Source organism: Protopterus annectens, chromosome 8.part0 (assembly GCF_019279795.1).
Source record: "Protopterus annectens isolate FY-2018-M chromosome 8.part0, PAN1.0, whole genome shotgun sequence".
Taxonomy (NCBI): Eukaryota; Metazoa; Chordata; order Ceratodontiformes; family Protopteridae; genus Protopterus; species Protopterus annectens.
In genome coordinates this window covers 1,977,686,092-1,977,709,620 of record NC_056741.1, presented here as the reverse complement: position 1 = coordinate 1,977,709,620, position 23,529 = coordinate 1,977,686,092, and the positions used below count along the sequence as shown (strand labels likewise).

The following is a 23,529-nucleotide window of genomic DNA, read 5'->3' as shown; positions in this document are numbered from 1 at the left end:
ACTAATGAATTCTTAAACATATAGGTATTCTTAGTTCAAACATATCGCTAGGATGAATCAACGTTATGATTTGCTAAGATATTAAAAGTGGTGCATTCATGCTGTTATATTATGTTTATATTCTTATCATATATATATTTTTATTTTATATATGCACACAGTATTTTATATTCATATTCATAACAGCATATATTTATATTTATATTAAGTGATATTATTCTGCTGATTTGAAAGTAGAATTAATAGAATATTTCTGCAACATGGTTTTAGAAATATATAATGGTACATCTTTAAATGTTTAGCTTGTTAATTGTTAGAGTGAGTTGATTGGGTTTTGTAATTTGAATGTGTTATTTAAACAGAATTTGAGATGACTTTGACTTATGTTGATCTGAAGAAGCTAACCTAGCGAAAGCGCTTCTCAAGTCAAATAAAAACGTTTATTTTTTAAAAAGTTTCATTACTTTACGAAAAGTTGGGTTATTTCGGTGAAAAGAACTGGTTTGGTGGATGTGAAGTAATTACCTGTTTTGTTCCGTTGCCTATTGCATTTCATGGATTTTATTTTTATTCAATATTCCAGCAACGGAGCATTTATCGGACTGGTTGGCAGACAAACTTTTTATCTTGGTTATTTATCCAAAGAGATAATATTTTTTAATTGATGATAAACTATATAATTCTAGATCTGGTAGTCCAATCCCTCCTGCTATCCAATCCCTTATATGATTATTTAAGGCAATTCTTGGTTTGTCGGGGAACCAAAGAAATTTTAAAATTAATGAGTTAAATTCTTTAATACATGTTTTAGATGGAGGTAAGGATAATGACTGAATAACTTATAAGATTTTTGGTAAAATTATTTTGATTGTAGATAGTCTGTCTTCCATTGTGAAGAAAATGTGTTCCATGTATTTATTAAATTCTTTACACTGATTATGCTGTTAGTATAATTGTAATTTATTTTATTATTAATGTTATCTGTTATAATTATCCCTAAATAGTTCATTTTCTCCCTTTGACAACGTATTTAGTAAATATATCATTTATCCTTTTCCATATTGGCATTAATGAGTAGTATTTTTGTTTTGTTATCATTAAAGGAGAGACCAGATTTTTTTTTTTTTTTTGGAACTCATCCATTGCCTTAAAAACAGGAACAAGGGAACTGTCACTCAGTATAATCAGCAAATGGATTTTAGAAACCAAATTTGCATTTATGCTAATGCTTTGTATGTCTAAGTTTGACCTTGTAAAGTTAGAAAAAGGTTCCATAATTACAGTGAAAACCAGGGGTGAAAGAGGGCATCCTTGTTTAGTTCCCTTCAAAATTTGTATTGATTCAGAAGTAAAAGTACCTATTTTAACATATGCAAAATAATTGTCATAAAGATTTATAAGATGTGAAAAAATTACTTGAAAAATTACATTCCTGTAAGACTAGCAGAAGATATTTCCAGTTCACAGAGTCAAAAGCACTATCAGTGTCTAGATTCATTAATGTTAGATTCTCTTTTGTTTTGTTTACATAGTCAATTACTGTGATTATTCTTTTGATATTGTCATAAGTATTTCTGTTTAGAATAAAACCAGTTTGATCCTCATTAATCATATAATTAATCCTTGTTTTCCCGCCTCTCCTTGACTAGTTTAGACCAGTTTACAGGCTTTGCTGTATTCTGGGCTGTGGTGTAGTTCCTGTGTTGTCCATTACCTTACTTGGATATTAGGAAGTTTCTTTGCTCACCAGTGGGAGTGGGGAGCCTTGAGCAGCCTACCTGTCCCTGAAGGAGTGACCTCAGCACAAGAGCTGTAGTAATTGGTTGTTTTGGACCATTTCTAGCTCTTTTGAAGTTCCCTGTTTAAAATCCGCCTCTGGGTGTTTTTTTCTGGCTATACTACTCAGACAAGCTCCTCGTGGTCCTGCAGAGTGGTCCTAGCTACAGAGAACTCAGATAAGCGACTACTTTCTTGATTTAAGTGTCTTTGCTGTTTTTTTACTTGAAATACCTTCTCTAGCTTACCTTAAACAAGCTTAACCTGTTTTTTTAGCTGTTTGTTGCATTATACAATATCTGCACTTAAAGTTACATTTAGTCGAAAATTGGTCGAAAGTTTGTTTGTTTAATTTAACTGTTGAGGCTGCCCACTAAAGTGTGCTAGCCTGTGTAACTGATTTATTACTGTTTCTGCATTTTCTGTGTGTTTTCTATCTAAAAACAAAAAAAAAATCCTTGTTTTCCCGCCTCTCCTTGACTAGTTTAGACCAGTTTACAGACTTTGCTGTATTCTGGGCTGTGGTGTAGTTCCTGTGTTGTCCATTACCTTACTTGGATAGAAGGAAGTTTCTTTGCTCACCAGTGGGAGTGGGGAGCCTTGAGCAACCTACCTGTCCCTGAAGGAGTGACCTCAGCACAAGAGCTGTAGTAATTGGTTGTTTTGGACCATTTCTAGCTCTTTTGAAGTTCCCTGTTTAAAATCTGTGTTTGCGCGGCTTTGCACAATTGTGCGCATAGCGTAGCGCCGGTTAAACAAGGTTAAACTTCTTCTGGCTCCGCCAAGTCTGCTCTTCAAATTTTCTCTTAAGGAAGCTCTACTCTTAGTATAATCAGACTACTCGCTATATTATAAGCCTAGCACTTGTTCTCAAAACTTCTCTTCTAAGTAAGCACTCTCATACTAAAATAAGCACTACATCCACCTACCACCCCTGTGAATATCCACTTCCCTTAAAGGCGCAGCACTCCCTTATACTATTCTAGCATGTCGAGTGGTAGATTACTGGCATTCTCTCTAGTTCAGCTGGTTAATCTGGGAATCTTGAGACAATGCTACAATTGTCTCATGTACACAGACAACCCTCTCCTCCTCCCAACAAACACAAATACATGTGAGAGATGCAACTATATAGCCAAACTGGAGGCTGAACTCTCTCAACTCAGGGCTGGCATGACCAGACAGGAGGAGATGGTAACCACACACACAACAAACCCAGTCCCACATAGACCTACCACAACTGCAAACCAAACACATAAAAACACAAAGACATACTAATAAAAAACTTACCAAAACAACAGAGGCTCCCAAAGCAGACATCCAAAAATCCACCACCTCAAAACAAAACACATGCAACACATACTTCAATAAATCAGTGTTTCAAACAGTCACAGCCCTTAAGGCCAAACACCATGCCTGATACACTAGTAATAGGTTACTCTATAGTCAGACACACTGATGTCCCGCATACCAGGCTGAACAAGGAGAGGGTGACTGTGAACTGCCTATTGGGAGCTAGGATCTGCCACATAACACACACACTCAGGTCACTCCAAAGCAAGTACAAATATGACTCCGTCATTGTCCATGCTGGCGTGAATGATCTGAGACGTACCTCCCTGGACTACTTGAAAAGAGACATAGAGGAGCTCTCTGATTATGTAGCCCAGGTTGGTATGACCCTGACCCTGAGCAGCATCTTGCCCTCACCAAGAATGATGCCACAATACAAAGACAAGATGATCATCTTTAATAATTGTCTCAAGTACTGGTGTCGTTCTAAGGGGATCCAATGTCTGTCTGCTTGGGATGACATGTTGGGCAAGCCACGCTGCTTCGCAAGGGACGGCTTGCACCTGTCACCACTGGGCTTCCGGATTTTGGCTAAGGCTCTTGCCACCCCCATAGTGTCTTTTTTAGGCAAGGCTCAAAAGACAAACCCACCTCCTTAGAAAACAAAAATGGAAAAAAACTAAGGGTAATGCTGCTCAATGCCAGAAGTCTAAATCTCAAGATGCAGGCACTCCTCATTATGGAGAACATCGACGTCTGTGCAGTAACTGAAACCTGGTTCAAGGCTCCTGAGAGCACCCCAGCGCTACCAGGCTATACCTCGTATCATGCTTTTCGGCCCCAAAACCCAGGCCGAACCACAAATGGAGGGGGAGTGTCCATATTCATCAAGGACGCCCACACCTCCAGGTTAGTAGCAACACATGGAGCATCGGAGACCATACAGGTGCAACTAACCATAGGCAAAACTGCTATACAACTGGTAGCATGTTACAGACCACCCTCCCAATCTCAGGAACCCCACTCAGCCTTCCTGAAGACATTGGAGGATATGAATGTATCACAAAATACCATCATACTGGGAGACTTCAACTACCCTAACATAGATTGGGTACATTATTCTAGCCCTAACACCCTAGCCCAAAGGTTCCTGGAATTCATAAATTCAAATGCACTGGAACAACTAGTCACCTCTCCCACTAGGGGAGATAATATACTAGACCTGATCATCACAAACATGGGGACAAAATGCTCCACACCGGAGGTATACCCCTCACTAATGAGATCTGACCACAAACTAACCACCCTGGATATACATATCCCACCTCCACCCCCAGCACAAAAGACCACAGTGAAAAACTTCTCAAAAGCAGACTTCACTCTTCTTAAGACTGAGATGGTATCCTTTAGCCCACTGGGCCAGTGGAAACCACATCCCACAATGCTGAATCCTTCACAGATGCTTTCTATGGACATCTCCAAGAATGCATGGATCATGCAATCCCAAATAAATCCAAGACCCTCTCCACCAAAGGCAAGCGTCCTGTCTGGTGGACCTCAGCCATTAACAAACTGTATAACAAAAGAAGGAAACTACTGCACGACAGAGCAAAATCCCATAAAGGGAAGACATCTCTGATCAACACTAGCAGAAAACTACATTCTCTCATAAAAAAATCCAAGGCCAACTTTCAGAGAAAAATCGCTAAGGACACTAAAGATAACCACAAAGCCTTCTTCAGCTATGTTAGAAACCTGGGCGGAAACCCTCAGATATGCTCAGAGTTAGTTCACAACGACAAAGATTACACTGAACCCACAGATATTGCCAACATTCCGTCTGACAGGTTCAGTGCAAATTTCTCCCCTCCCTCACCCCCAAAAGAAGAAATACTTATCCCAGCTGAATGTAATCTCCCTGTCATCTCAGATGTCCAGGTGAGAGCCGCCCTCAGCAAAGCTAAAAGCACAGCATCAATGGGACCTGACGGTATCCCGGGTTGCGTGCTACGTGAACTCCAAGAGGAGCTAAACCCGCACATAAAAATGCCATTTAACCTTAGCCTTACTACAGGATATGTACCTGAACACTGGCGTACAGCAACAGTGGTCCCACTCCACAAAGGGGGTACCTCTACAGACCTTGGTAACTACCGCCCCATAAGCTTAACCAGCCTGGTCTCCAAAGCTATGGAAAGAATCATTATGGAACTCATAAACAGAGACATTGGGGACCTACAGACACTTGATCCCACCCAGTTCGGCTTTGTAAAGGGCAGATCCTGCCTTTTGAACCTGGTTGACTTTTTCGAAACAGTCACTAGAGCCATTGATGAGGGCAAAGCAGTCCATACAGCCTACCTGGACTTGGCTAAGACCTTCGACACAATACCCCACTCAGGCATCATAGATAAGCTCAACAGCTTAAATGTAAACCCTTATGTCACTAGATGGGTTGCAAACTGGCTAAAGGACAGAACCCATAAAGTCAAAATCGCTGGAGCCATGTCAGACTCAAAGCCAGTCACAAGTGGTGTCCCACAGGGATCTGTCCTGGGACCCCTCTTGTTCGGCATTTATTTCTCAGATGTTAAAGCGAACATGGGAGGGTTGTGGCTGACAAAGTTCGCAGATGACTGCAAACTAGGCACCATAGTCGATACACCAGCTGACACATACATCTTACAAAAAGGCCTCACAGAAACGGACAACTGGTGCCTGAGTCATGGCCTTAAACTAAATGCCAAAAAATGTATAGTCATCCCCTTTGGGAAAAACAAAGTACCCACAAATTATCACATAGACAGTAACCCACTGAGTACGGAAAAAGTAATCAGAGACCTAGGGACCCAAGTCGACAGCGACCTCTCATTTGACACCCACGTTGCCAAAGTGGTTAGAAAGACATTCTACCTCGCACACCTTATCATGAAGGGATTCACATCCAGATCCAAGGATGTCATTGTACCCCTATACTCCTCCCTCATCAGACCCATGATTGAGTACAATGCCCCATTTGGTATGTACCTCACCCGGCACTTGGAGCAGCTGGAGAGACCACAAAAGTACCTCACCAAGAGGATCAAGGGTCTCCAACATATGTCTTATTCTGCCAGACTAAAGAAACTCCAGCTCTATTCAGTAGCATACCGCCTGCTCAGAGGTGATCTGTGCCTGACGTACAAGGCCATGTCCAATCAGGAACTGATGGACATGCTCCACCTCAAAAAAATCCAAATCCATCAGAACCACGAGAGCTAAAGACTTAAACCTCTGCACAAGTATGAATAGGACATGCTGGTGGGATAGATTCATAACCCAGAGGCTTCCCATGCTCTGGAACAGAATCCCAGTTCATGTTAGGCAGAGCCTCTCACTGTCTCTCTTCAAGAGAAATCTTGATGAGTGGATGGGAGATCGTAAGTTTACCCCAGGGGTCACCTCTGTGTCACTACTAGACAGGGGCACAGTAAACTAATTCTATTATATAAGGGGACGTTCACTGTGTCAATACTAGACAGAGGCACAGTATTCTAAATCTATTCTGTACATTTTTGTACCATTTCATGGGGTGGCGAAAGCCACATCACTATGGCTAGGCTTACAAATGCCCCAGGGCAGATAGCCTAGTACTTAAACTATGAAACTATAAGGTAGAATATATTTTAATATATTAGCATGAATTGCCACAAATAATTTATAATCTAAATTTAAAAGTGAAATTGGTCTGCATGAAGAGCATTCAGCTGGATCTTTATTAGTTTTTAAAATTGGCGAGATAAAAGTATATTTCCAGGAGGGAGGAACTTTTAAGTCTTTAACTATAGAAAAAAACTTTGTTTAATATGTGTAAAGCTTCTTTAGGTAGTAACATGTAGAGTTCTTGTATAATTCCATCATTACCTGGTGCCTTGTTAGGTTTTAATGTGTTAATTTGAGTTTGAATTTCAGACATTGAGACATGTTTATCAATTAATTTCACTTGGTCGTCAGATAATTAATTTTTTATATTTTCTATAAAAGTTTTGATTATCCCTTCTAAGTCTGTTATTACATTGTATTGATTGTTTTTATTGTAATAATTTCTAAATTCTTTTAAAATATCTTCTATTTCCGTCACATTTACTTTTCACTTACGTGAATAAATAAATTTCTTTTATGTGTTTAGACTTACTAAGTAGTTTTGTTCTGTTAGCTAATTTATGCATAGATTTTGTGTTAATAGAGGAATTAATTATCTTAAACATTTTTAGATTAATACTGGTTTTATTATTTAAAATTTGCAAATACTTATTTAGATTATTAATCTCTCCTGTGTTGTTGTTACCTGTTTGATTTTCCAGTTTTAATTTGTCAATTTTTTCTTGACTCATACAGTTTTGTCCCATTGTTTTTTCTTTATTGCTAGCCAATTGGTGACTCTGCCAAAAAGATATGATTTTAGTGCATCCCATAGAAATATTTCTGAAATATCTCCTGTATTGTTAACTTCTTTAATAAAAAGTCCTTAAATCATTTAAGCAAGTTATATATGCTGGTATCCTCCTGATCTTAATGTTATTGTTAGATTTTAAAAACAGCTCAAAAGTGATTGCATTGTGATCTAAAACTGGGCACAATACCACTTTAACTTTGCCTAGTTTGTCTAGCATCTCATTGGAGACCTGTACTATATTAGTTCTGGATTGTGTTCTATATCTGTGTCAGTAATGAATGAAGAAAAGTTATTCTGGATCTGAGAAGTCAAAAAACGACTGTAAGGTAAAATAATTCAGTGAACTTTAACAGTGCATTTGCTGATACCTGTATTTTCCATTTGCCTGTTGATTTAGTATCCTTTGGTGACAATATACAATTAAAATCGCGTGATAGTATGATGCTTCCTTCTGAAATTTGAATTGCTTGTTCTATAATTTTAATTCCTATTCCAGGAATCCAGTATAAGTTAATAAGGAATGTCAAGTTGTCAATCTCGCCTTCATTCTTGCTGGATGGGTTCAGAGCTGATCCTCGGCTCCGACTCGGCCAATACTAAAGCTCGAGAGCTAATTCCACCGGCTCGTGGCTCCCCTATATCCCACAATGCTAGGTGGTAACTACTCAGACCTCGTTTGATAGCTAAAACCAAGCAGTTCTAGTCTCCATAGTATGGAGAAGAGAGAAAAGGAACCCACCTCTATATAAACCTGTATGTAAGCTACCACAAACATAAAAGGGAGAATAGAGGTGGTAGAACATGTGGGAAGGAAGCCGCAATGGAAGATCCCAAAAATTCCTATCGGTCTGTCCAGGCTGGGAGGAAGGAGGGTGGGACGCAAGAAAGAAGGCGAGAAGACGACAACTAACATGGAACGTTATGGTAGGTACATAACTTCTCAATGTTAAGTTGTCAATCTCGCCTTCATTCTTTCTGGATGGGACCGCATCCATAGCACCTTACCCCGGGTGGCTTATCGGAACAGACTCTTGAGAACAGTGGAACCAAAGTTGGCACGGTTTCTGGAGGCCATATCCAATTTGTAATGCGAGATAAAGGTATGAGGAGAAGCCCATGTGGCTGCTGCACAAATGGAATCTATTGGTAGCCTGTCCTGAAAAGCTACAGATGTAGCTAATGCCCTGGTTGAATGAGCTCTAGGCCTTGAAGGCAGTTTTTGATGTCTGATTTCATAGATGAAGGTAATTATAGAGGTATGCCATCTTGAAAGGGACACTTTAGAAACTGGAAGGCCCAATTTCCCTTCCGCATAAGACAGGAAGAGCTGGTCAGATTTCCTGAACTGTTTAGTCCTGTCTAAATAATATCGAAGTTGGCGATGAACATCTAGAAAATGTAACTTTTGTTCCGACCTGTTGGAATAATCAGGGAAGAAGACAGGTAGATCGATAGTCTGGTTTAGATTTGCCTCAGAGGAAACCTTAGGCAAGAAGGACGGATTAGTCCGGAGAGACACCCTGTCTTTATGGAAAACTAAGTAAGGAGGACGACTGCAAAGAGCATGAAGTTCAGATACCCTTCTAGCTGATGTTATGGCTACTAGAAAAAGTGTTTTCCATGAGAGCAACTTAAGAGGGCATGAAGCCGCAGGTTCGAAGGGGGGGGAATCAAGGACGCTAGGACCAAATTCAAGTCTCACTGAGGTGGGGGATCTTTGATTGGGGGCTTGAGCAAAAAGACACCTCTTAGAAAGGCTTTGCAGAGTTTATGGGACATGATACTGGAGTCCGAGACACCTACATGAAAGTTAGATATAGCAGCTAGTTGTACTCTAATAGTAGATGAGGAAGAGCCTAAATGAAAGAGCTCTGCCAGGAAGTCTAGGATAGACTGGATAGGTGCAGTGAAGGGGTCTATATTTTTTGATGCTGCCCAGAAGGAAAAACGTTTCCACTTACTATTGTAAATCCTTCTGGTAGAAGACTTGTGAGAAGCTATAATGTAAAGACTTGATAAGCTGAACTGTATGCAAATAAAATTTTGTTTACGTTACCTGAAATGAGCCCTTAGCTCTTTTAAATACTGGTTCACTGATCTAAATCCAAAAGAACTCCTTTGTAGTGCTAGCTGCTAACCACTTGTTCTATGCATTTTTTATTGTATTTATGTAAATATTGTTAGTGTAAAACAAGAATAAAGTGTGTTTGGCATACTGAATTAGGTCTTCACCTCATAGACACAAGGTTGGTTTGATTCAGACTGCAAGTTGTTGGCTAGGCTTAAAATGGCCATTCAGTGTAATTAGCCTAGTATTTATCTATGAATCTAAGTTTGGAGCTGTAGTGACTGGAAGGTTGTGAAGGAAGACAAAGAACTAGACTGTTCTCCTTCTCTAGGAGGAAAAGGAGTGAGGGAATTGGTGTTTGATTCCTCTGACTGTCCTTCCATATTAAATTCCTGTATTATTATATATGTGCATGTTCTGGTGAGCTGGGGGGGTTTGAAATGTTAATAAAAAATCCTGATTGAGCCAGTACAACTTTATCCAGAAAAGTGGCAAGTGATTTTAGGCATGCATTCTCAACACTTTTTAAAAATATAAGAGAAAGACAAAAAAAAAAAGTGCGTGTAGCAATGCCTCCCTGTTGACAGTAAGTGGAACAAGTACAATGTGTAATTTAAACTGTAGCTGCCTTTTTTATAATGAAAGAAGAGCTTGTAGGCACTGAGTAAACACCAAGTCACACTTAAATTTTTCTTCCCTTGTCTGTATAGGTATCCTAACTTTTATAAATTGTGCCTATGTGAAGTGGGGTACTCGAGTTCAGGATGTTTTCACTTATGCCAAACTTATTGCCCTTGTTGTGATAATCATTGCTGGCTTCGTTCGGCTCTGCCAAGGTAAGTTTACCTTACTTCTGATGAGAAATCTCTTCACTTGCCAGTACTTATTGGTCATTTAGTTTAGTATTGAAAGACCATAGTTGTTTATAAGAGGCACTCCTGCAAATATCTTTGTTGTATTTGGGTATTATCATAAGTTAGGCTTTAGAAGTATTTGTGTGCATCTGATGTCCTTCTATTCGCATGCTGCAGTATTCTGACATGAGGGATCCTTCACCTGAGGCGACCCGAATGTCCGACTCGTATACAAAAGCTTAGTCTGGCTGCTGTATGGTGCGTGGGATGTCTCACTCGGGGACTATAAAATGTGGGCCGTAAATGTGACATCCACACACACAAACCTCAGAACTTCTCTGTTGCCAGTCGAATGTCAACTTGTTCGTTCTGCTCTGCACAAGTGACTCATGAAAAGATAAGTACCCTGTTGGGGAATTTTTCTCTTTTTTTTCTCTGCTAGCTTAGGTTGCTGTATATTCTTTCCTTAGCTGATTCTGTCCATGTCATCTAGGAAGGGAAAATGTAAATACAGTCAACAAATTCCGCGCAAAGACAGCCACAACATCTGCTTATTCTGTTTAGGGCCGTCCTACAACTACAAAGCTTGCACCATTTGCCAGTCGTTTGTTCCAAAAACACTGCAAAGCCATCTCACAGCCCTAAAACTTTTCGTTGAGACCCAATGACTCAAATGCTTTGCCTTGGGTATGGAATTGGAACCAGCTGTCTTGGCAGAACTGCTGAAAAAGAAGGCCAAAGTAGCTAGGCCTGATACAGTGACTGCACCTCTGAGGTACAGACGTCCTGCCAGCTGCCAGTTTAGGGTCTGAGGTACATCTGATAGGCATGCCAACTTCAGCATTTACTGCTTTGGACGCTGCCTTAGTTTCTCCAGCCTGCACATCCATGGAGGTTCCAGTGACATCAGCCTCTGATGTTTGGGGGGAACAAGGTTCGCCTGAATAGCTAGCATTACCATCCATCCCTGAGGAAGACGCTTCAAGTCCTAGGCTGACGGACACTAGGCCTTCATCTACTCAGCCTGGACCTAAGACTCCTTCTCTGAAAAGGAAGTAGAAGTCTAAACATTTGTCTCCTCCATCAGAAGATTTGCCTGATTGGCAGGCATTTGCCCAGTCTCTCTTTCGTGCCTTCTTGACCCTGAGGCCTACTCCCTCACAGACTCCTGCTGTGCTTCCAACCTTGAGCCCCAGACCTGCTTCTGCTGACCCATTGTCACATCCACAGATGCATGATGAAGAGTCTTTCTCTTCTGAGTCCCTCTCCTATGCCCCACATCTGGCTTCTCTCCTGGAATGCTGTTCTTCAGACGAGGATTCCTTGGGAGGCGATCCCCCACCTAAGGACATCACTTTTGGGGAAACTATTTCTAAAATGAGGAAATACTTTAAATGGGATTCTACACAAATTACAGATTTACAGAAGAGGTATTACAAGCTTCTGCAGATGGACTCCCCCTCAGCCATCTCTCCAGAAATTCTAGCCTATTTGGATGCTTTTGCCTCTGTTTCCAAGACTCCAGAGTCTCAGCCACCTCCCCCTAAAAGATTAGACAGGTTCTGTAAAGTTCCTGATGACTTCAAATTCCTTATTAAGCCTCTCATGACAGACCCAGCTGTTATTGCTGTCTCTGCAGACAAACAAACCAGACAGCTATCCTCTTCTTCCCTACTGCCATCAGATAAAGATAGCAAAGTGATGGACAGGTTAGGAAAGAAAATTTATATTTCTTCAGCCCTGGTCTTTAGATCCATTCGTTACCAAACTCATACGGTAAAATACACTTTAGACCTAGTTTCATAAGCCATGAACCTGCTGTCCTCCTTTCCAGATTCTGCCACCAAACCACAAGTTGCCTCTAAACTTTCCATAGCTGCATAAGTCACTAGACACACCATTAAATGCAGCTATGATGTTGCAGAAGCATCAGCTAGGTCAGCTGCATTAGCATCAATCCTTCGTACGTACTCCTGGCTCATGCTACAGCCACTGCCAGATGACTCCAAAAACAAGATTATGGACACCCCTCTTGACAATAAGTACCTCTTTGGAAAACAGGAGAATTGTTTAAAAACCTGCAGGAGAAGAGCAAGGAGCTGCAGGACATCAAGCATGTCTTTGTCTCACCAGCGCCTAAGTTTCACAGAAACTACCTTGCCAAACCAAGTTTTGTTAGGAAGGCCTCTGCACCTCCTACTTCCAAGTCAAGAAAAGGTGCCAGGAAACCTTCCTCTACCAAACCCTAGCACCTCTAAAACTAATCAAAGACAGCCCTTTCCTAACAGGCCTAACAATGCATGACTGTCAAAACCCCCCTTACCTCCTTCCCTTTCTGCCCACCTCTGTCACTGTCTTCCTGTATGGCAACAAAATCACTTTAGACAAATGTGTTTTATCAATTGTGGAAAAAGGATATTTCATGAGTTGGCAGGAAAAAAATCCTTCCCCAAAAGGTATTCCCCTCCCACCCAAAGACCAGATCCGTCTCATTCCTCAAGTTATTCAAGATCTGGTTCTACAGGGCACAATAAAAAGGGTGCCCCTAGGACAAGAAGGTTAAGGCTTCTATTCCAGGCTATTCCTGTCCCAAGAAAGGATGGCCCATGGAGACCCATCCTGGACCTGTCTCTTTTAAACCCCTTTCTGCATATACCCACTTTCCGCATGCTGTCCCTTCAAACCCTTCATCCACTCTTGATACCCAGTTCCTTTCTGGTCACTTTAGACCTAAAGGAGGCATATCTTCACATCCCTATCCACCCAGCCTTTCACAAATTCCTGTGTTTTGCACTGCAGTCTTCACACTATTAGTTTATTGCCTTGCCCTTTGGTTTGTCTACAGCTCCAAGGGTATTTACAAAATGTCTAGCCCCTGCTGTGGCCTTTTGCAGAACAAAAGGCGTTCAAATCTTCCCATACGTAAGACGACCTCCTCATCCAGGCAGAGGATCCAAGTACCCTGCAAAGACACCTTCAATTCACCTTTTCCCTCCTTGAAAGCCTGGGTTTCACAATCAGCCTACTTAAGTCCTCTCTTATTCCTTTCCAAGACCAGATTTTTTTGGGTTGCAGAATAAGAATGGATTTGATGAAGGCTTTTCTTCCACTAGAAAAGGTCACTTCACTGACCGACTTATGTCTGTGCCTAGTCAACTGCATTTCAGCCTGGGAATTCCTTCACCTCCTGGGTCTGATGGCAGCCACTTTCCCCATGTTGCCTCTTGCCAGGCTACACATGAGGAAGTTTCAATGGTATTTGAAGAATGTATGGTCCCAGCACACCTATCCACTATAGTTTCAGGTCGCATTCCTTCTCTGTCTAAAGAAAGAAATCAGGCGGTCGATTCAACAAATTAATCTGAATCCAAGACTTCCATTACAGCCTCTCACTCCATTTCAACAGATGCACACAGATGCATCTGATCTGCGGTGGGGGGGGCCACTATGAATGGACTCAAGGTGTAGGGCCAATGGGACCCCTACTTTCAGAAGAGCACATCAGCATAAGGGAAATGACTGCCCTTCTCCTAGCTCTGAAGGCATTCCTTCCCCTCATACACCCAGGTCCCCTCAAAATCTTTACAGGCAACACCATGGTCCTGTGGTACATCAACAAGCAAGAGGGGACCAAGTCTTTCTTACTCTGCAGGCTGGCCCTCCAAGCATGGGAGCTGGCCACCCTCTCCAATGTAACACTACAAGCAGTTTACATCCCATCACAAAACAACAATCAGGCGGATGCACTCAGCAGATCATTGTCTCAGAATCACAAATGGATGCTGCACAATAGATCTATCTGTGGTGTACCCCACTGGTGGACTGTTTGTCTCCCTTCAGAACAGACAACTACAGCTATTCTGCTCAAGGTCCCCCTCCCCACAAGCTTGGAGAGTGGATGCCTTCACAATGTCCTGGAAGGGGATGTTTCTGTATGCATTCCCCTCCTTCCCTCTTATACAGAAGGTCCTGCTGAATATTGAGCAGGACAAGCCAAAAATCTTGCTGGTGAGTCCCTTTTGGCCAAGGCAGCACTGGTTCCCCCTCCTTTTGTCACTAGCCAAGGGCAATCACCACAAGTTGCCTCACAAGGGTCTCTCATCACACAACAGAAGGGATCTCTTATCCACCCATACCTGCAAACTCTCAGACTAACCCTGTGGGTGATAAACTCTTGATCCTATTTAGACACCTTTAGTCAGAGGGCATGCTGTCTGTCCTGCAGGAGGCCAGGAAAACCCACTACCAGGAGATCTTATTCATCCAAATGGAAAAGGTTCTTCACTTGGTGTCTTTACAGACAACCAGACCCCTCTCAGGCAGCTATACCGCTAGTCTTGTCTTATTTGTGTGAGCTCCTAAAATCTGAAACGTTCATACTCCTCATTGAAAGTCCACTTATCAGCTATCTCAGCCTGCTTACCTCTCAATTCGCCATTACTATCCAGATTAGAGGTGAAGCTCCTTCTTAAAGGGGTTCTTCACATCAGAGCACCAAGAAAACCCATCCCTCCTCCTTGGGATTTGAATTGTATCCTGGGAAAACTCACTACTGCTCCATTTGAACCAGAATCTTCAGACACCTTAAAAATGTGCACTTGGGAAAACAGTGCTTCTTGTAGCCTTAACTTTGGCCAGAAGAGTCTGAGTTGCAAGCACTCATGGCTAACCCACCTTACCTCATTTTTCATAAGGATAGGGTTTCTCTTTATACAAACTCCTCCTTCATGCCTAAAGTGTAACCAATCTGTTCATTTACCCACTTTCTTTCCTTCCCCCCAGAATGACAGTGAGTGCTCCATTCCGTTGATTTTCATAACTTAGATTCTATCTGGTTAAAACTAAGAACATCAGAAAGTCAAAGCAGTTGTTTGTATCCTTCCACCCCAGGGCTCTGGGAAAAGCTATATCCAAACAAACTATCTCTTCATGGATTTCCAAAAACAATATCTCTCTGCTACTCCCTCCATGGAAAACAGTTACCCTACACAGAGAGAGCACAGTCAACCAGGGCTGTGGCCTCCTCAGGGGCATTCTTCAAAGGACTAGATACAGCCACCATTTTACAGGCAGCCACATGGTCTTCAGTCCACACTTTCACTAAACATTATAAACTGGACTGCATCTCTAGGGCTAGGGCAGGATTTGCTAAAGCAATCCTCCATGGATTCTTGGAAAATGCATCCTCTTCCATCTCCCATAACACATATTGAGCTTTGGTACTCTCCCTCATGTTAGAATACTGCAATATGAGAGTAGAAAGACATAGAATAGTTGTGTAAAATCTTACCATAATCATAGATGTCCTTCTCTTCCATGTTGCAGTGTTCCTATCCCACCCTCCTACCCCAATCTATGACCTTTTCCCTTTCTGGATGGCATCCTTACCAGCTTACCTTAGACTGTTGTCTGACTGGGGCATTCAGTTCTGAGGACTGTGCATGCGGACGTCACATTTATGGCCCACGGTTTATGGCCCCTGCGTGTGACATCCCATACAGCATACAGCAGCCATGCTAAGCTTTTGTACAGGAGTCAGACGTTCAGGTCACCTGAGGTGGTGGATCCCTCATGTTAGAGTACTTCATCATGGAAGAGAAGAACAGCTGTGGTCATGGTAAGATTTTACACAACAATTCTTTCTTGTATAGTCCTATTCTTTAGTGAACCTTCTCTCTTCTGTGGAAGACTCTTAGAGCTAGATCTGTGATAAATGGGAGTGTTTTCTTACCAACCTATTTTTTCTAGTTAAACTTGTGCCTCTGTGGCTTGAGGGAATCATTGAGCTACTATAGGTATAAAGTCACTTGTGCAGACATGCTCACACATTTTCAAAGTTAACTCGCACTGTTTTTAGTTCCTGACACAAAAAATGTGTCTTCCATATGTTTTATTTTGCTTACAACTCTACTAGGCTATCTGCCCTAGGGCATTTATAAGCCTAGCCAGAGTGTGTTTGGCTTTCGCCACCCATTTTAAATGAATTTTACTATGCCCTTTTTCGAGGTTAGTATACTGTGCCTCTAACAGTGACACAGAAGTGATACCAGGGGTAAACCTACAATCTCCCATCCACTCATCAAGATTCTCTCTTGAAGAGAGTCAATGAGGAACTCTGCCTAACCTGGACTGGGATTTTATTCCAGAGTGAAGGGAGCCTCTGGGTTATGAATCTGTTCCTCCGGCATGTCCTATTTATTTCAGTGCTGAGGTTCAAGTCTCAATTTGGCCAGTGATCTCTAACACTAGGATTCTAATGGGGTCTGCATTTGATTTTATTCTCTTCTCACCAGTCATTGTTTTTCTCCAGAGCACCTGTTTCTTAGGAATGTATGCCTCCTACACAGACACACACTCTGACATCATATATTGTACTTGAGACTGCAACTAGCTTTTAAGCCTATTGCCATTTAATTCCCATTTCTTTCTGCTGCAGTAATAGTTCAGATCTTGATCCTTATCTGTTTACTTCCTTTGATTTTCAAAGCATCAAAACCTTAAACATTAATATGACTGTCAAATAATGAGCCAGAACTCAAACCAGCATTGCCTGTATTAGAGAGAAGCAGGACGTGAAGCATTGCCATGAGTGCTGACAGTTCTGTCTTACCCTCGTTATTGTAGGGAAGAAGTGAAGAAATGACATGCTGGTCCATCAACAGGAAAACACTATCTTTTATTGGATCAAAATAGGTTTTACAACTATTTGAGATTTCAGAATCACAAGAGTTTTAATTGGGAGTTAAAGCACGTTATCTAACATCAGTAGCGTAGTAGTCAATTGGGTCTAAAAGGGGAAGCACAGAGATTGGTGAGATATTTCTACACAGAGCCCAAGGCCTTTGCCAGAATATAGAGTTAAAAGGCTTAGAAAAGAGAGAGGATTTTCCTGGCAGCAAATCATGGTTACAATTGACTGTAGTCCCCAGCATTTAGCAGCCTTGCCTTCAAATGGAGAGGGCTCGAATTTAAGCCTGTCCTCTACTTTGGTGGATGACAGGGGTCCTGAAGCAGGTGCACCAGCAGCTACCTTAAGGAGTATGTACTACCCCTCCTCAAATGACTAGTTAGAGCATACCCATAAGTAGATGGATCCTTGGAGAGCAGTCCCTCAAATCACATGGCTATAGCTTAGAGGTAGCACTTGGGACTAAGGCCCCTTTAACCTAGATCTTCTACCATCTCAGACACAGGAGGAAGAGTCCTCAGAGTCTTCCCATACCATGGTCATTCACACTGATGTCTGGTGAGAAAAACTGTCCCTTTTGGAGTGGGAGAACACTTATAGGGCCATGCCAGAAAATCTTCCAGATGTACTGATTCTAGTTCATAGAGGAGCTGGTCACGACCCTGTTTTACAGCATCCATGCAGATCTTGTGGGGTTAGGATAGCACCGTTAGTAAGAATAACCTTTGTGCTAGTCCTGGGCCTGGTTATGTCTCTCAAGTTCCTATCCCACCATTAGCAGGCTCATCCTTGAGCAGCTGCACCTTGCATTTGACAATTAAAGTCTGTCTTGCACATTTATCTCCATATGTTATCCTACACAAGCTTGCCTGTTCTGGTGGTATTCTTCTCTCTCTCCTTCCTTTGAGAGGAGTCAGACAATCCAATGGCTATCATCTCAGCATAAGGTAAGACTTTATGTGAGTCATTCTGCCAGTTTTGACAGCCCTGGAGGTCATGGCCTTGCCACTTTGAGTCAGTCTTTGGTGGGAGCAGCACTTGGGTTACCTTATTCCTTCTGGCCTGATGGCCACCATGTTCTTTATGGGTTCTGCATTGGTCTCTGATATGTCGGAGACAGCAGTCACCACATACACAGAGGTCTTCTCCTATAGTCAGACGCCTGCCACTGAATCTTTTAGTGGTGAATAGTTCCCATTAATCGACAGGTGGATTTCCTTTTTGTGAAGCCAAACTTGTCACATACTCTTGATGAATGCTTCATTGCTGAGGAGGGGAGAAAACCCTGCTCCATCCCATCCCAGGAAGGTGCCCCATGTCAGCCAATTAGAGTTTCCAACAGCTAACCTGGTACTTAGGGCTGTGAAGGAAAAGATCAGTCCAAGGCCTTTCTTGATCCTCCCCAGTGACCAGTCTGTCACATGATGCCTAAGTAAATAGTGTTGATTGTGGGGTACACGGTCATCCCCACAGGCAGAGAGGCATCCCACACCTAGCAATGAGCCATAAATAGGGCCATTACCCTCTCAGCAGTACACATTAATAGTGAAATAAGCTTTCTAGTGGATTCCCCCTAAATAGTTTCTCCAGTGTCTTTTGGGGCTTTGGATTTGGTAGCTGAGCCTGGTTTAGATCTTCTGGAAGTGAGACACTCCAGAGATTTTTCTATTTGCCCCTCAAGAGAATGCATAGTTCTGTGCCATTCCTATGGGTGTGCTTTTATGCTGTCACGTCCCTGGCATTACAGGAAAAAGCAGCTCCCTACCTAATTTGATTAACAGTTGTCTCTGCCTTTGCTTGAATCTTGCTGCATAATCTGGTCCTAACACATCTTCGAGCTGGGGTGTCACAGGTGATTAAAGCTACCAGGAATTTTTCAACCTGACAGATGAAGAATTACTTTCTTATATGTGCAAGTTTCTTCTGATCTGTCCAGACGATCTGTATCATTTTAGTCTCATTATTCTGTAGTCATGATGCACATACCAGGTATTTCTGACCATTGTGACCTTGTGCAATACCGGATTGTGATCCAGTGCTAGCTGGTGTAGTAGCCCCTTAAAAGGGTTCTGTATTTCTGTCCAGCTTTGAAAAACTTGCTTCCTTGGCACTTTGTTGTTATCCTAAAAAGCTTTGCTGTCCATATTTGAATTAGCTGACTTAGCAGCTTTGAAATTTTACGCTTGGAAATGTGTTTAGTGGTGGCAGGATGGTAGAGTTTCAGGACCTATATTTAGGGAACCATATTTGGTGTTTTAGATGTCTCGAAGGACTATCCCACATTCCTTTCCAAAAGTGCCATCAAGAGTAATGGTCCTTGAATTAGTCCAGTCATCTTTCATTTTCCTTTGCAGTCAGCAGTGAGGGGAAGAGCTATTCACATGCCAGGTATGCATATTTGAGTGCATGAGTTTAGGAACATTCTGGGAGGGGGATCACTTCCACTGAACCATGTCTGAGTCAATGCTAATTTCATTGTTTCTAGAGATGAAGGGCTGACAACTGCCAACCAAAGCTTTTCCAAGTAGAATGCCTTTATGTTTTGTCATAAGTAGCTGTTATACCTTTCAACCTCTTAGACTAGAATTCTAGAAAAAGCCAAAAATAAAGGAAAGAATAAGGCTCAAAATCAGATACAGATTTTAAATTTTGCTGTTACAAATTTAGAAAGTTGCTAGAAAAACAGATTTTGCATTAGCATGCATTTTCTAAAACATGCAAAGTCTGCAGATTGAAATATCTGTCATTATTTACTAACTTCAGTACTCAATGATTTTCTAGAAAACCACAAATCTTATGAGGCACAGACCAAAATATGTGGCAAAAATATGGGCATTCTGTAGAGTTGAGATGTATGCTAACTGTACATTGGAAAATGCTGCTAAGGCTGATAACACCAGAGGTATGATTGTTTCCTTTGTTTGGTCAATGAATGTTTCCTTTGCAGATTTTGTGTTTTGTCCACTTGGTCATCACAGCTTTATCAAGCATTGCTCATTGGAGTCTTACTCTAGGAAGTAGCCTTGATTGGTACTCCAGTACTTTAGGACTCTAGCTTCTGTGCTTCTTCACTGTCTTCTGGCTCCATATATTCTGGATGTCCTGGTGCTTTAGAGTCTATCCACTTATAACCCACTGAGTGTGGTCTGCAGTGTTGGATAGAATATAGTCTTGACTGCCAGCTGTGGTATGAAGGGAGTCTTAATGGGTGGTATATGTCCTCCCACTCTTTATTTCTATGCTCAGACTGCTCCTGTCAAACAATTGTATGCCTGTATGTCTGCGTTAGAGTTTGTCTGATGTGTCCCCCATTTGCTGGAAAAATGCTTGATTGTGATCATTTGCCTTCTTGTATAGCATCTGACATTGCAGCATATACCACTGTAGGGAGCCTTTGCCTCTTAGCAGTCGGGCTTTAGTTAAAATGTTATATTGAATTGGAAAAGTGAATAAACCCAGTCTTAAAACCAACAGAAAGGCCTCCTAATAAATCAGCTGGTACCATAAGAATGTGTTGATTAATGAGAATTTTGTTAGAGATCTTTTGAGCAAAACCTATTGAAATTATTATTATTTTTTTTTTATTGCTACTATCCATCCAAGCAAAAAATTCTGTTGGTGAGTGTAGTAGACAGCCCTAAAAGGCTGTCATTTTGTGTGTTTTCTGACTTGGGGACTGACAGAGATCTTTTTTTTTTTCAGGCTTTACAGAGGAAAATTTATTGTACCACATATGTGTAGAAGCAGATAGGAGTTGAACTTGCCCTCTGCTAACAGAAGAATGCAATAAATGTTTATACTCTATCGTGTATTGAACAAGAGTACATGATTTATTGTTAACAAATTAGAAGTCAAAGACCATACTCTCTTCATTTGAAAATCTCATGAAAAGTAACTCATACACACATCCTTGCATTCCTGAGTATCTTCTGAAAAAATCAACTTAAAAAGCATAGGATAAACAACTGTAAATATTTTGTGAACAATAAAAGCTATTAAATTAGCAATGTTATCAAGAGGAAGTGTACTTTCAGAAATTGTTATATCTTTGGAAACTGTACAATATAGACATATATTGTTATAACACTTGTTAAGCAGACATGCACTTTCACCTGACAACGAGAAATTCCTCTCTGAGTACATGTTAATTGAGATATTTACAGAAATATTAAACAAGTTTCTGTATAAAATGATGTTCATCCCCGTCCATATTCTAGATCAAGTTGGATCTATGGATGAGAAACCGAAAATTTACCACAGGACTATCCCAATTACTACTAATGTATAGAGGCAGCTCCTAAATGCTTTATCCCTTGCATGGGTCCCCTCAAATTATATGTGGTATATGATTGCACTTGTTCTCATTAAGGGTAATATGTAATTATCGAGCATGGGATGGGTAAGGCCAATCTCTAACCAAATAGGATAGGTTAATTTGAGCATAAAAGTGGAAACTGGCTAGGCTTAAAATGGCCTTAAAGGGAGCTAGCCTAGCACTTACCTATGCAAACATACGATGTTATGTTGTCTCTATCTCGCCTTCCTTCTTGCTGCTTGGGTTCGGAGCCAATCTTCGGCTCCGATTCAGCCGCATTTTAAAGCTCGAGAGCTTCCACTGGCTCGAGGCTAGACCCTATCCCAACATGCCTAGCGAAAGTTACCCAGATCCCGTTTGCTGCTTGAAGCTTTGGGATTGCTGATGACTGGCTCAGGCTAAGTTTGATTGTTTTTTCTAATATTTTCTTGTAAAATACTGTTATTTGGTAGCATAGTTTTTTTTCTGTAGGTCAATAGAATTTGTTGATGTTCTTCGTGTTTCACTGTTGCAGTCATCACATTTGGGTTTTCTGCTTGCAGTAGCCCTCAGTCAGCCTGATTATCAAAGTATTGGGTCCTGCGTCGGTTGCTATCTCATCTTCCATGATGTCAGGTAGTCAGGGGTATAAAGCATGCAGCCGATGCCATTACATCAGTCTTTCTTGCCGTGCGGTGCCCGAAGCAGAAGCAATTCGCAAGTGCTGATCTGCTGACTCCGGTTCTGAAACTCGAAAACTGAAATTTCAGAAGTCTTTAACAAAGCTAAGTATCCCATTGGGGAAACTTTTTCTTGCTCTAAACCGATGTCAGTAAAATTTAACAATTGTATTTTTTGTGGAAAGCAAATGCCTCATAAAGATTTTCATTCATACTGCATTCCTTGCTTAGGCCCAGACCACGACTTACCTTGCTGTCGGTTTTATGCCTTATTCAAACCTCAAACTGTTCGTCATCTATTCATTTATGCTTCTAAATATTTTGGTACTCTGTTCAATTATCCAGAAATGGCTTCGGTAAGCCACCCAACTACCGACATTCTGAAAAAACGCAAAGATAAAGACAGAGACAGACAGCATAGATCCAAAGCTGCTGACGACACTTCTCCTAAGCTAGTCACCAGTTTGCCGGTACTCAGTGAGGTGCTTTTCCACCCCTGATACCCACTACTTCAAATTCGCAGGCCTCTATTGAGACCCATTCGGAGTCCGGTATGCCGCAAGATGCTTCCTTGACTGTGGAACCTGCAGATGTCTCTACCTTGGATGGGTCCGGAGCCCCTGTGCAGGATCCGGCTTCTGAGGGTGTATTCAGGCCTACTGACTTGCATAATAAACAGACGCCATCTTCTTCAAGACCTAAAACTCAAGCCATGCCTAGAAACCAGACACGCTGACAGCATGATCAGGCCCCTATGCCTAAAAAAACAAATGATAAGATTGGCTGAAGACCTTATTACTCTAATCAGGAGAAGCCACCCTTCCCCCTCTAAGAGACCTAAGACTGATTTTCCTTCTGATTCTTCTGATCAGGACTCTGAAATTTCTGTTTCCACTGAATGACCAGGATTTACCCTTATCTACCTATGAGGATTCTGATGCAGAGGACTCCATTCCCTCTGCTTCCCCTCCAGAGGATTTCTCTTTTGGTTAAACCTTGCATACTCTTAAGGAGCATTTTCGCTGGAAAAGCCAGGATTACTCTGACTCCAAAAAGAGGCTTAGGGATTTCTTACTTCTGCCTCATCACAGGCCTTTAGCTGTACCTCCTGTACTAGACATTGTTGATGATGCCTTCTTGGAATCTATCCTGGCCCCTGACTCTTTACCTCCTGCCCCCAGAAAACCTGATGGGTATTACAGGGTTCCTGACTCTCACAAGTTCCTTTTTAAAAATCCTACTGCTGATCCTGAAACCATTTCACAGGGACCCAAGGGTGTTAAGGCTACTACTGCCAAAAATCCTACCCCTGCTGATAGAGATTCCAGGGCACTGGATAGGTTGGGTAAGAAGGTATACACTTCTGCAACCTTGGCCATTAGGGCCTTAAACTGCCAGTTTCATATGTTAAAGTATCAGCAGCATATTATTGGATTGCTTA

The 23,529-nt window shown here is 41.6% G+C and overlaps 1 protein-coding gene across 1 annotated transcript in view; it reads left to right on the top strand.

Moving 5' to 3' along the window:
• Nucleotides 1-23,529, top strand: part of SLC7A6 (solute carrier family 7 member 6) — an 855,166-nt gene that overhangs the window by 274,436 nt on the left and 557,201 nt on the right. Inside the window, exon 2 of the mRNA XM_044081519.1 lies at nucleotides 10,283-10,408. Coding sequence (XP_043937454.1) covers nucleotides 10,283-10,408 — 126 coding nt within the window. The remainder of the gene's footprint in view (nucleotides 1-10,282; nucleotides 10,409-23,529) is intronic.